The 12,492-nt window shown below is 56.6% G+C and overlaps 5 protein-coding genes across 5 annotated transcripts; 3 read left to right on the forward strand and 2 right to left on the reverse strand.

Annotated features, from left to right (window-relative positions):
• Window positions 1-44: 44 nt before the first annotated feature.
• SCHCODRAFT_02634849 (uncharacterized protein) lies at window positions 45-3,020 on the reverse strand. Its single transcript, XM_003029769.3, has 12 exons — window positions 2,434-3,020; window positions 2,321-2,383; window positions 2,199-2,271; window positions 1,836-2,146; window positions 1,693-1,781; window positions 1,559-1,642; window positions 1,351-1,503; window positions 1,043-1,296; window positions 814-993; window positions 675-766; window positions 329-626; window positions 45-272 (listed from the first exon to the last, which is right to left on the reverse strand). The coding sequence occupies exons 1-12, from the start codon at window positions 2,889-2,891 to the stop codon at window positions 198-200; spliced, it is 2,130 nt and encodes a 709-aa protein (XP_003029815.1). The 5' UTR covers window positions 2,892-3,020; the 3' UTR covers window positions 45-197.
• Window positions 3,021-3,850: 830 nt separating this feature from the next.
• Window positions 3,851-4,284, forward strand: SCHCODRAFT_02670523 (uncharacterized protein; the record flags this gene model as incomplete). The annotated part of the gene is made up of 2 exons (XM_003029369.2): window positions 3,851-4,054; window positions 4,129-4,284. 2 exons carry the CDS (start codon window positions 3,851-3,853, stop codon window positions 4,282-4,284), a joined length of 360 nt encoding a protein of 119 aa, XP_003029415.1.
• A 432-nt stretch (window positions 4,285-4,716) lies between these two features.
• SCHCODRAFT_02634853 (S-adenosyl-L-methionine-dependent methyltransferase) lies at window positions 4,717-6,223 on the forward strand (the record flags this gene model as incomplete). Its single annotated transcript, XM_003029370.2, has 5 exons — window positions 4,717-5,113; window positions 5,165-5,257; window positions 5,308-5,603; window positions 5,656-5,965; window positions 6,039-6,223. Exons 1-5 carry the CDS (start codon window positions 4,792-4,794, stop codon window positions 6,218-6,220), a joined length of 1,203 nt encoding a protein of 400 aa, XP_003029416.2. The 5' UTR covers window positions 4,717-4,791.
• A 1,354-nt stretch (window positions 6,224-7,577) lies between these two features.
• SCHCODRAFT_02739614 (uncharacterized protein) lies at window positions 7,578-11,212 on the forward strand (the record flags this gene model as incomplete). Its single annotated transcript, XM_003029371.3, has 8 exons — window positions 7,578-7,586; window positions 7,654-7,904; window positions 7,957-7,993; window positions 8,058-8,489; window positions 8,539-8,694; window positions 8,745-9,345; window positions 9,395-9,585; window positions 9,634-11,212. The coding sequence occupies 8 exons, from the start codon at window positions 7,578-7,580 to the stop codon at window positions 10,756-10,758; spliced, it is 2,802 nt and encodes a 933-aa protein (XP_003029417.1). The 3' UTR covers window positions 10,759-11,212.
• On the reverse strand, window positions 10,945-12,087 carry SCHCODRAFT_02670526 (NAD(P)-binding protein; the record flags this gene model as incomplete). The annotated part of the gene is made up of 4 exons (XM_050346618.1): window positions 10,945-11,211; window positions 11,275-11,601; window positions 11,661-11,939; window positions 11,995-12,087. The coding sequence occupies 4 exons, from the start codon at window positions 12,085-12,087 to the stop codon at window positions 10,945-10,947; spliced, it is 966 nt and encodes a 321-aa protein (XP_050198879.1).
• Between the last annotated feature and the right edge of the window lie 405 nt (window positions 12,088-12,492).

Raw genomic sequence — 12,492 nt, forward strand, 5'->3', positions numbered from 1 at the left:
CCAACAGAGACATGTAGACCCTGCTCAGGTATTCACGCCGGGAAGCACGCATGTCTGGTTGATAATAATGTCGCTAAACTCGACAGAGGCGAGGGTACATACTACAGATTGGCAAATATTCATGTCCTTCGCCTTACAACAGAGTCAACTTCCTCCTTGCGAGACTCGATACACTTTGATGTTATTCTACACCTTCCTTATGCAATAGATCCATTGGGCGGAAGTTGGGTTGACCGCCTGTACAGGGGAAGCTCGTTCTTGTCCTGACCATTCTGCGAAGAGCGACATGTAAGCCACCACTTAGTGACGTCGAACAATACTGACTCACCTGCTGTATAGCGAATGATAACGACCTCTGTGTCGTCTGCCACGCTTTCGTGGACATCCGACGGATAGGGCCCGACAAAGCCCTGCTCGCGGACCTACTGGCCTTCGCGACCTTCGTGAAGACCACCTTGGGCATCTGCCCGTGGTCCTGGATGGGCTTTCGCTTCTCCATCGACACCCAGAGGGCCCATACGACGATGATGAAATGTATCCCGAAAATCGTTCCGACGGTGATCCCCGTGGGCGACTTCACGTCGTCCATGCAGTAGCTCAGGAAGGAGATGCAGAAGAAGATGATTCTCACGAGATGTTAGACGTCGAAGCTGATGGGAATGGGCACCACTTACGACCAGACAGTGAAGCCATACGGCAGGCCAAGTAGAACGGCGAGGATTTCCAGCCCGATCTTGCTATTGTTCAGCAGCTGAAGCCAGTTTTGCTGTTCGTCATGAGCATGCGGGAAAGGGCATGCCGGGGAGCACGTACCGCAGCTTGCAGATCAATATTCTTCTGAATCCTCCGGATACGCCTCTCCAAGGCCGTGATGAGGACGAACGCAGCACATGAGCTGATTACCGAGAGGAAACACATAACCTTAGTGAAACCGTCCGGTGATGGACCATCGATGCTGAGGAATGACATGTTCGCCGTCAACAAGATGGTCGCCTGAGCTCCTGATTAGCCAGCGTCCCCCCGGATGGGGAGCACGACGTACCAAAACTCGCTGCTCTGTCCAATCCGAAAGCAGCGCCTTGACGCGCTTCTTCCACACCTTCCGCGACAGCACGGTGTCCACCCACATCTGGTTCAGCTCGTCCAGGTGGTTATTCGGAGCCCTGAAGAGGAGGAGACCGAGGATGCGGATGTACCAGGATTTTGGGATATCGCCCGGCGATTTCCCGAATACAGACTGCAGGCGGTCGACGCGCGCGCCGCGCTGGCTGTATAGGTTCAGGAAGCGATCCTGATCTAACCCGGCAAGTCAGGACACGAGCGTCGCTGTATGCGCGTGCGTTTACTCACAGAAGTGCTGCATCATTCGACCTGGGAGCCATTCACCCTCGACGGAGAGATCAGGCTTCTTTGGCGCTCGCGCCTTGACCTTGTAGTCTTTCTTGTCCTTGCCGTCTTTTTCCGCCTTTTTCTTGTCTCGCGCGGCCGCCCGACTGGCCCGGGCTTTTTACGCCCGTGTCAGTCACCTGAAGACGCTTCGATACGGAGCGAGACGCACAGTACATGCGATGGACCATCTCTATCATCTCCTGCAATTTGTCCACGTTGTAGTTCACGGTTGACGTCTTCGAGAATCGGACGTCTATACCGTGGGTTAGCTATCGCCACGAGCGATAGAGAGTAGCCGCTTACCTGCAAGGGCGTTCTCGAGGATCATTTGCCAGCGGCGGATCTGGCATCGGGATACAGTCTGAATATCGGGGAAGTTGTCCCAGTGCTTGCTACGATGTCTCTGTCAGCATGGAGAGATTTGAACGATGTCTCCGCAAACTCACTAGAACTGGTACTTGAGGTATATACCCAGCATCTGAGGCTCGAGCTGCGCTTGCAACATCAAGCCTATCTCCCAGTCGAGGTTGTACTCCGCCAACCAGAATATAGTCTCGTAGCGCGGCGAGGCGATATAGTAAAGGGCAGCATAATCAGTAGTTGCATTCGGCGTTGGTTCCAGCGAGATGACGATTTGACGGTCCTTTGGGAGCGGCTCGCCGTCCCAATGCTCGATTTGGTGGGCGACGTAGGTAAGGGTCCTGTTGACGTGTTTGGCAACAACGCTGTCTGGCATCCATTCGAGAGTAACAGCGTTCTGATGCACGCAGTCAGGTACTATCGAGCGCGAGATGACACGCAGGACCTACATGTTCTTCGTTCCAGAAGTATGGCTGGCCGGCGGGGTGAATGACGCGCACCCATCCCAAGGGCACCTTCTCACTTGACGGCGGTCAATATTGTTATCTGCCCAGTGAGGACCTAAACGCACCCAAATCCGAACTTGCATTGGCCAGCATGTACAGTGTACCTGACATTCGGATCGAATTGCGGTCTAACATTGAAGGAGTCAGACTTTGTGATCATAACGTTGCATGAACATACATGGTGTGAATGGGCGCGCTGGGGTTCGGGTCCAGATTGTCCGGCAGAAGAGGGCGTAGGTTGTAGGGAAGGTCCCGTCCTGGTAAGATACGTTCGGGGCGATGCTCAGCGACGGATCCTCCTGACCAGTCAGGAGCACTGCATGTGGAATCCGTTGGAGACGAGCCAGGGGATGCGCTATCCTCCGATTCTGAGGCAGAGACACTCGGTCGGTCTTCGTTGGCAGTATTGTCTGCATCGCGAATATTGTCTGCGCAGTCAACTTTCGGTGCGCACGTTGAGTGTGACGCAGAATCGATGTCCGTCGGGCTGTCCGTTAAGGGGTGGTCGCTGTCCTGCAGCGCAGGTGGGGAGAGATGGACCCGGAGTGAGGGCCGACGAGGCGGGGGGTCGCTCGGCGGCGAAGCACGCCTTGGCATGTCTACGGGTGTATGGATCGCGGGAAAACCACTGTCCATGCTGTGAGATCTGTTGATAACTGCTTATCACGAAAGGGATGGTCAGTGGTATGTGGTAGCGCTGAGGACGAGCAACGGGGGAGGATGAGGGGTAGCGCGAGGTTGTAAGGTCGCACAACGGGGGAGCGGGCAAGGAGTAAGGCTTCCACAGGAGCTATCGCAGGCCTCAAGACCTTGTACTTCCTAGGGACGTAATCTGATCAGGCTGTGGCCCTTCGCTCACGCCAGATGAACTGCAGCTGTACGCGAAGTACAATGGCGAGCTGGCAGTTCAGAGGGCTGTTTGAGCAATGTGCTTCCAGCATGTTTATCGTGGTCTCGGCTCAATTCGAGCTCGAACAGGTTTTGGCTTTGCCAGATCGATATTGGGGGAAGATTCAAAAGGCGCAATAGACGTCGAAAGATGGTCGGGTGCATCGGCCCGCCCTTTCGAATGCCTACAGTAGTCATTGGCAGTCATGTGATTGACCTCGCAATAGCTAGAGCAGTTTCTTCCCAACTAGTTGTAGGCTCTCAGAGCATAGTCATTTGGTTCTGTTTTCAGAGGATTTGTGTGCCACATCTCTCTATCCCATTCTGGCGAGTTGGAACTTCAACAAGACGAGAAGTGTTGTTTTCCACGTGACCGTGGTTTGTTTAACAGCGCGTGGACGGAACAAATTGAGGCTGGACCTGTGCATTTCTCACACTTGTTTCCTGCCACCAAGCCGCTGCAGTACATCATACTTGCGCGCCTACCTCCCTCCAAGTCCCGTCCACGATTCTCATTGCGACCTTAACTGTCCGCGATATCCCAATCGCCTGCACAGCCTCAACGTCAGCTGTCAGCACTTTACTTCCGCGAACGCGAGCAAATAGCCGCGACGCGATCACAAATCATGGCGGACGACCTCTCGATGTCCAATCTGTCCATACACTCCAACGGCTCCCAGATGGAGGACTGGGATCGCTCGTTGGAGATGTCGGCTGCGCCATCGACGCCACCACGGAACTCTGTCGCGTTCCCGGGGGGCGCGGACGAGCACGCCACGCCGGGAAGGCGCGTAGAAGGGAAGGGCGGGCGGTCGTTGAGCGAATTGCTCCGACTGCATGCAGAGAAGGGGACGGACTGTAACTTTACTCCAGAAGAGGCGAAGCAGGTGGGGGAGGTGCTGGGTCAATGGGTGCGTCTTTTTTAAGGGCCGCCGTCCATGAGGCGCGCCACCCTCTCGCTCGTATGCTGACCATACTTCCATAGATCAACGCTGGATCTTCGCCATATGAAGGGGAGGATGACTTCTTCTCCCGAGCACAGGACGACTCGGCCATCCCCTCTTCGCGACCAGCTTCCGCAGTAGACGGTCGTCCTCGTGGTAAGAGCGAGGGCGCCGCACGGAGCGACTCCAAGTCATGACCTCGGCTCCCCTACCCCTCAAACCTCTTCTCTTTCGTTCCTGCTATCCACATCGTGCTATCCTCATGTCCCGTCACTATATCCTGCATACGCCGCGCACACGTTCTCCCCGCACGTCAGTCTCACGCTACTCTCACCCATGCAACACCTACATTATTTTGGAACGACCTTTCACGGCTTTCACGACCCCTTCACGATTTCCTTTGCTGTGCTCAATCTTATCTTACCGGAACTGTATTACCTAGTATCTCGTCTCTCCTCTTTGCGGACCTGTAGATAAGTATGCTACAGGGACATGGCTAACTGGTCTTTGGATGTCAGTCATACTGCGGCTCCGAAGCCTTTGACCGCTTCTTCATCGTCTGTCTCCGTGCTCGACCCTCAGCCGTCCTTGTCAAGTTGAACTTCAACGCTGCTAGCCAGCCTCGCGATCGATCTCAAATTCGCATTTTAGCGCCCGTCACTTGCTACTGCCCATCATCCTGCACCCCCCCTTTGTCGCCTATCATGCCTGAAGCCAAAAGACGCAAGCTGAACCCTACAGAGGACGTCGTAGACGTCGACGCGGATGCCTCAGGCGACGAGGACGACGCGTTTGAGTCGGAAGAGGCGGCTGGCATCGCCATCCTCACCCAACTCGGCGAGCACCTCATCAGCGGCATCCTCAATGACGAGGGCATGGATACCATCACGCAGGCAATTGAGATCGGCGCGCCCTTGTGGTATCAGAACGAGGAAGAGGGAATCTCGGCGCTGCATGCCGCTGCGTACATGCAGAACGAAGAGCTGGTGAAGTTGCTTTTGAAGAAGGGCGCGGTGTGGAATGCTGGTGCGTAGTACACTATCGTCAATTTCGAGGGAATGCCCACAAGCCGAACAGTCGACAAGCGACAAAACACCGCGGGAGACATCGCCCTCTCCTTTAATAACGACAAAATCTACACCCTCATCCGAGATGCAGGCATCCGCGCAGGTCGTCCCCCCTCCGCCCTCCGCCCGCCCCCACACTAAGACCCCAACCAGAGATGCTGCAGAGCCTCCTCGGCTCGGGCGCCCCCGAAACCTCCCCCTCGAACCTCGTCATCCGGGGCGAGGACGACACGGGCGCGGCCTCGACGGAAGAGTTCCTGAAGTCGAAGCTGCGGTACACGAAGGACGAGCATGGACAGGAGATCTGCATGCTGAAGATCAATGAGGACGAGGAGGTGGGCGTGATGATGGGCTGGGAGCGCGGGATTATGGAGGAAACGGTGAAGAGGACGACAGAGGGGACGAAGGGGCCGTTGAAGGTTCTGAATGTTGGGTTTGGGTTGGGGATTGTGCGTAACATCCTCCTGTTCATGGGCGCCTGCAAAGCTGAAGGTCACCTAGATCGACGGCCTCTTCCAATCCCTCGACCCGCCGCCCGAGCAGCACGTCATCATCGAGGCGCACCCGGACGTCCTCGCGCACATGCGTGCGCACGGCTGGTACGAGAAGCCGGGCGTCAAGATCCTCGAGGGCAAGTGGCAGGACGTGATCGAGAGCGAGGACCTCCTCAACGTCGGCGGCTTCGACGTCGTCTACACCGATACGTTCTCGGAGGATTACGCGCAGTTGAAGAACTTCTTTCAGCATCTGCCGGACTTACTGTCTGGACCGGAATCGCGGTTCAGCTTCTTCAATGGGCTCGGGGCGACGAGTACGTGACCGAATTTCATGGCCTTGTTTTGCATGCTATCGTGTTGTCGAATCCGTGCTGACCCGAGCGTCAGACCCCTTATTCTACGACGTGTATACGCATGTCGCAGAGCTGCATCTTGCGGACGTGGGCCTTGATGTTCAATGGAGTGATGTGGAGATTACCAGCGAGGATGACCATTGGGGGCAGACGCGAGAGTACTTCTCGCTACCCTTGTATCGTCTACCCGTAGCTTCCATGAAGGACTTGTCGTGAGGGATAGTCGGGTTGTCCGGTGTATATCTTTTGTGCGATATCTTATAGCAGGGTCGCCAGAGTCAACTGGAATGTGGTGCTCGGGGTAGCGCGAGTGCATGCGCCTTGCGCACGCACAAGGGGGACCGCAGGACTACAACCGCGAGATGAGCGAAACCGGACCCCGGACCTGGCCATTTGTTGAGAGCATATGCCCACCCAACGAGGGCGTGGTCAGTATAGTCGAAAGTTGTGCAGAGCGAATCGAATAGGTAGGAGCTGGTATGAACGGGCGCGCGTGGATGTGATGGCCCGAGGAAGAGCGATCGGCGCGTCTTGCTTCTTGAAAGCGACTTTGACGATGAATACTTCCTGATCTCGACGCTGGCTAGCTGCTCATTCCTGCTTGTGTATCTGTGGCTTGCAAATGATATTGCTGTCTCATATCTGAAGACACGAATGGATCGGCCCTCTGGATAGCGATTGCGCCCTCGGTCGGGACGTACCCATTGAAAGGGACCCAAAGACGGCTGAGATGTGGTGCAGGCAGGCATCCTCAAGGGTGCACAGTGAGCGAACGCGTGAACCGGTAGAACACTGCAATGGTGCGTAGAGAAATGCTCGTTGAAGGGCACCTGTCTGATGTTGCCGCCCACGTAGCAGTTGACATCCTTGCTGAATGCTGGCTAAATGCTCGCGCACTGAACTCTCCCCGATTCGTGTTGCTTCCTTTGGACGATCGTGCTGCTTGCCCGCGGGAAAGACACCAAGAAGACAAGCGTTTCGTCGATGTCCCGCGAGCTGGGATGATCTCGCCCCCTTCCCTACCCCTTTGCGGTTCTCGCGACGGTAGTGGGATTCCAACACTGTCACACAGCTTATGAGAAGAGAGGCATCCACAATGATGACAGCCCAAGTCAGAGATATTGAGCCTGCCCTCTTCGACGACAGGAATTACCCCCGGCCGGCGACATGCTTGCGGTCGGCCGTTGTTGCTGAAGGAGCTCGTGAGCGTTGCATATATTCCCATTAGCCTTCACATAGCTGACCTACATTTGCAGATGGCCGGCCGCTTTCGGTCATAAATTGTCAGGCCTGACTGCCCGCCCTTGCCAGAGCGATTTGTCCCTTGGATGCAGCAGCATCCACACACCAGGTGAGAGCGAGACTCGATGATGGTCAATGCTGATACTTAGCAGCGTCACTGCGACTTACCTGCTCGACATGATGCAATTATGCCCATATCGAATGGTCGGACAGGTTTCGTGCAGCGCTTTGTCACTGTCGTCCGGGGTGCCACCAACATGCATGCAGCTTGTAAATGCATCAAATCCCGTGGCACAGGCGAAAGACAAGACCATCGACTGAAGAATCCTCAATGAACGTTGTGAGCTTGTGTCCATGCGTGTTCTTTGCCTTCGACTCACGACTTGTGTGTACAGGCCACATAACAGCCACATCCCTACCTCGACGGCCTTCCCGTCGTTCCCGGCCACCCTCCACCTGTGGCCATTACTGTCCACGCGACGGTTGAAGTCAAGACGCGGTCACGGTCTAGTCCCGTGACTGCAACGTTGTGCAAGGACCTCCAGAAAGCATTACTCTTTTGGGCGCAGCGGTCTGTGCTCTTTGCTCTTTGCATCCCTTTCCTGCGCCGCCACCTTCGTCTCAAGGTTCTCCCCACGCCCGCTCCCCCCGAAGTCAGGTACGTCTGGGTGTCTCGGCCACCTCCTTCGTGACTGACCGTCTCTGCGCAGGCTCGATGTCAGTCGCGATGGAACGGCGAGTAGAGCGGTGCTCGTTGCAAGAGTTCAAGGACACATACATGCGGCGTTCTGAGTGGCGGTTCCCTAGTCAGCTCAACATGGGCATCATCGAGTCGCGCCTCATGATGCAGGGTGTGCTCACCGAGGATGGCTGGGCTGCACTCACGGGCAAAGGAGGGCGCAACGCAAAGGACATCTGGCTGGGTATGGAGGAGACCCTCCAGGCAATCGTCCTTGCTGCGGAGGACAAGGTTCCCGAGCGTTTTGGACCCGACAAGCGGACGGCTAACTTTGAGTGCCGATACAATGGGGAAGCGTACTTTGAAGCGGGGGATCCACCGCGCATCTCCATCGATGGCTTCACCATCCTACGCAAGGCTGGCCCGCGCGGGACCCAGCCTGGTAGTGCGACGGACAAGCGAGTCTATGGCTTGTGCGACCGCCGCCGAGGGCGCGTATACGCTGCTGATCTCGGGATCACGATGCACTGGGATCCTAACATGGACGAGCGGACGCGGATGCAAGTGAGTGGCGTGCCGTTCTCGCAAGGCTGGCATACTGACAGAACCTTAGAACTACCACAGTACGGTGGCAGCTGCGAGCTTCATCCTCTACAACGACCGCAGGCGGGCTTTCCACATCTCGATTACCATCGAGAACACCTGGGCGCGATTGTGGTTCCACTCTCGCTCCCACACGATTTGCAGTATCTCGTTCGACATCAACTCGGTGCGTTCTATGTCATTGAACCGTGCCCAGCATACTAACCCCACCCTCAGTCGTACACCGACTTCATCCACTTCGTCCTCTTTGCCGCGTACGCTGAGCCGAAGCAGATTGGCTTCGACCCGTCTGTCACTCGTGTTGTCGATGCCGATGGCTCTCCGCAGTATCAGTTCCGCATTCAACATACTGGCGAGGACGTTCAGCGCACGTACCAAACCATCGGTGTCCTCCACGAAGCCGCAGCCACCGCGCAGCTCCACCATCGCTCGATGGCCGTCTATCTTGTGCGCCCTGCGGTCGAGGGTGACGGATTGTCCATAGTCTCAGACGTCACCGCCAGCCGCGTGCTTCGCGACTTCTTTCAGCGCTTCGACCAGCCCAATGAGTTGGCCGCGCGGAATCACATCCTGGCGAAAATGAAGCGAAAGGCTCGTAACGCGAAGGAGGTTGCGATCTGTGAGAGCTTCTTCGTGTCGGTACTGGCCGACGGCGATGTGGCGTTCGATCTGTGCTGGTGCTCCCCCTATCCTGACCGACAGTTGGACATCGTCCCCCGGAACAGGAGACGGACGCTGTACGGCGAGGTGTGCCAGGATTTGTATTGCGTCAGGAGCCCAAGACTGTATTTCTTCGCTATGGGGGAGGCTTCCAAGAGTGCGTTTCTTGCTGATTTCGTCCAACATACCTCTGACCGACTCTGCAGTATTGGCATTCATGCTACGTGCGGAGACCGTCCACAGGGACATTAGTCCTGGCAATTTTCTTCTCCATGCACGCCCTGGACGACTTGCCCTACCTACGAGCGAGGATCTCTCCGCGTGCTACTCGGTCAAGATCACAGACTTCGAGTACTCGAAGGACTACAGCGAGATCGCGCCAGAGGACCTACGGACTGTGAGTTTGCCTAGTACACCATATATCCGTAGGCTTACGTTCGCATAGGGTACCGACTTCTACATGGCGGTCGAGGTCCAAGCAGGCAGCCACCTCTTTTATGACGATGATGAGCCAGACACCCTCCTCGCCGCCAACCACTTCTCATACAACTTCTACCACGATGGGGAGTCCCTCCTCTGGATGGCCCTCGACTTCGCCCTGGGGTACGTCTCGGTGAAGGTCTTGGAGGATACAGACCCGGAGACGATGTCGAAGTGGCTCTGGTGGCAAACGCAATATCGAAATCTCATCTTCGTTAATGAGCGCGGGTCGCAGGAGCGCGAGGACCTCATGATGGGCAGCCGGCTCGAACTCGCGCGCGTAGATATGATCCTCAAGCGTGCTCACGGCGAAGGGTCGTCGATGCTCAAGCTCGTTGATCTGTTTCTCGCCATGGGCGACGCGCACCGCTCGGTGCAGATGGAGGAGGAGGATCCGGACGCGATTGCCAACCCGGACTCGGTCGACATCCCGTTCAAGCAGCTGTCGGTGGAGAGCTTCGACGGGGCGATATACTGCGAGATGCAGGAGATGTTCTTGCAGATTAGTGAGAGCTTCTCGGGCGAGGACGACGAGGTGGTGTCGTTAACCTCCTTGTTGGACCGGATGGATAGGCCGGCGGACCCGTATTGGATGTGGGAAGAGCTTGACGTGGTGCTGCCTGACGATGTGGAGGGCGACGATGACCTCGAATCGCTGCACGATGTGGTCTCCGACGCGGACTCCGAAGAGCTGACGGAGGGCGCCCTGTTGCGGATCATCGTGCAAGACGTTGACGATAGCGAGGATAGCGACGACGACCTGGGAGGCCCTGTCGAGTCCCCTTCCCCACCTGCAGCGACACCGAACATGGAGGTCTCGACGGGCGCTAGTCCCCAGATGTTGGACACGGCGGCGCTGGTGGTTGATGTACATCGCCGGCTGGCTGCGCTGTCAGTTGCGGACCAGCCTCAGGAGAATACGCCGTCGCCTCTTGGGGTCAAACCCTCTCGTTCAACGCTGGGATTGCGGGCAGAGGAGGTGAGGGAAGACAAGGAAAACCAGCCCGCATCATTGTCGAATGTCAACGACAACGAAGCCTTGCCTCCGAGGAGGCGCACAAAAAGCGGCTCGCGCTCTCCTCGATGCTGATATCGACGATGTTTCAAAACGCAGCTTACCCTGTAAATAAGTTATCGGACGACCGTACCATTATTGCTCTGACGTCCGGAGCTTCCGCATGCATGAGACTTTCTCATTCACAAAACATCACTTGTACAAATCTAAGCCGCTACTTTGTACGATTGTCTTCACGTCCACTTTGGGAGTAAACGTCCCCTAGTACTTGCCCGACTCCGCATACGGCACATATGGCGCCTTGTAGAACGCCTCTGCGAAGTCCTTGTAGGTCTGCGTCTTCACATCGGGATAAAGCTCCTTGAACAGCAGCGCGCCCGACGCTTTGGCCTTTTCCGACTTGTTGTCGCCGCGGATGTACAGTGAGTTCGCGTACTCGACTGAGCTGAGGACGACGCTGTAGGGCGCGTCGGGAGGGGTGCTGGCGCGGATGGCGGCAAGGTTCTGGAGGAAGATTTCCTCGGAAATCTGTTGGATTTGTTGTCTTAGATCTTTGCTACATCCTTGGGAAACGAATGAAACTGCACGCACCACCTTCTTAAGCTTCAAGATCTCCTCCCCAAACGTCTTCTCCGCAATCTTCCACGCCTCGTCCAGCGTCGCCTCGTCCTCCCAGATGAACACGCGTTGGTTGAGCGTGCGCTCGTCTTGCAGGACGCGCGCGACGTAGGTGCCGATGTGGTGCAGATCGGTGACCGCGACGGGCGCGTTGCCCTTGCCCGGGAACTGGCGTGTCACATCGGGCACGGTGCCGGTAAGGCTGGGCGGGAAGGGGATGAAGAGCTGCTTCCACCAGCCGACCTCGATGAAGGTGTAGGGAACGCCAGAGGCCTTGATGTAGTCGCGGATGGCGAGCTTCTGTGGGCGGACGATATTCAGTCACGAAACCACCCAAGGACGGGAAGGACTACACTTACCCTATCATGCAGACGCAGCACGCCCTTGGGCGCCTCGGTGCCGAAGTCGTCGGGTACGAAGCGCTTGACGCCAACGGCCTTCGCCGCGTCGACAACCTTCGTTTGCGCCTCCAAGAGCGGCGGCGGCACGGTCGATATGACGATGTCGGCGCCCTTGAGGACCTCCTGCAGCCGCTCCTGCGTCACGTCCTCGAGGTCGGCCGTAACGAGCGTAGCGCCCCATCCAGCGACCTGAACAGCGGTAGATTTGGTGTGGTCGCGGACGACGGCGACGACGCGCTATGGGGTTGCGAGTGAGCTGCTTGATGGGTTTAGGGGAGGGGGAAGCACTTACGAAAGCATCACTGCGCAGGAGACCTTGGACGATGGACTGGCCGGTCTCTCCGGTGGCACCGAAGACGACGACGAGAGGCTTGGTCTGGGTCATTCTGTTGAGAGCTAAAGATGCTGAGAAGTGCTTGAGAGAGCGAGAGCAGGAGATGTTGCTGGAGAAAGTCGTCGACGCAGGTGCCCTTTTATACGGTTAGAGACGGGGCTAGGTGTCCCTCGGTGGTTCCGACGTCGGGCATGAAGGCATTCCTCGATGAGAGACCCACGGACTGGGTAACCGAGATGGGTCACAGTTTACCAAGCCTGAGATAGGTTCGCATTCGCCGTAAAGGTCGGGTTATGGATGAACATCAGACTTGAGCGTCCTGGCCTTCAGAGGTACAGTGTCGAGGAGGATCAAGTCGAGTTATTCAAGTTGACATCAAGGAGAGCTCCCAGAAAGTCCAGAGAAAGTCGCAAAGTACAGTACACTGTCGGGATTTCAGATGATTAAATGTGCTTG

This window comes from Schizophyllum commune (assembly GCF_000143185.2).
Source record: "Schizophyllum commune H4-8 unplaced genomic scaffold SCHCOscaffold_9, whole genome shotgun sequence".
Lineage (NCBI taxonomy): Eukaryota > Fungi > Basidiomycota > Agaricomycetes > Agaricales > Schizophyllaceae > Schizophyllum > Schizophyllum commune.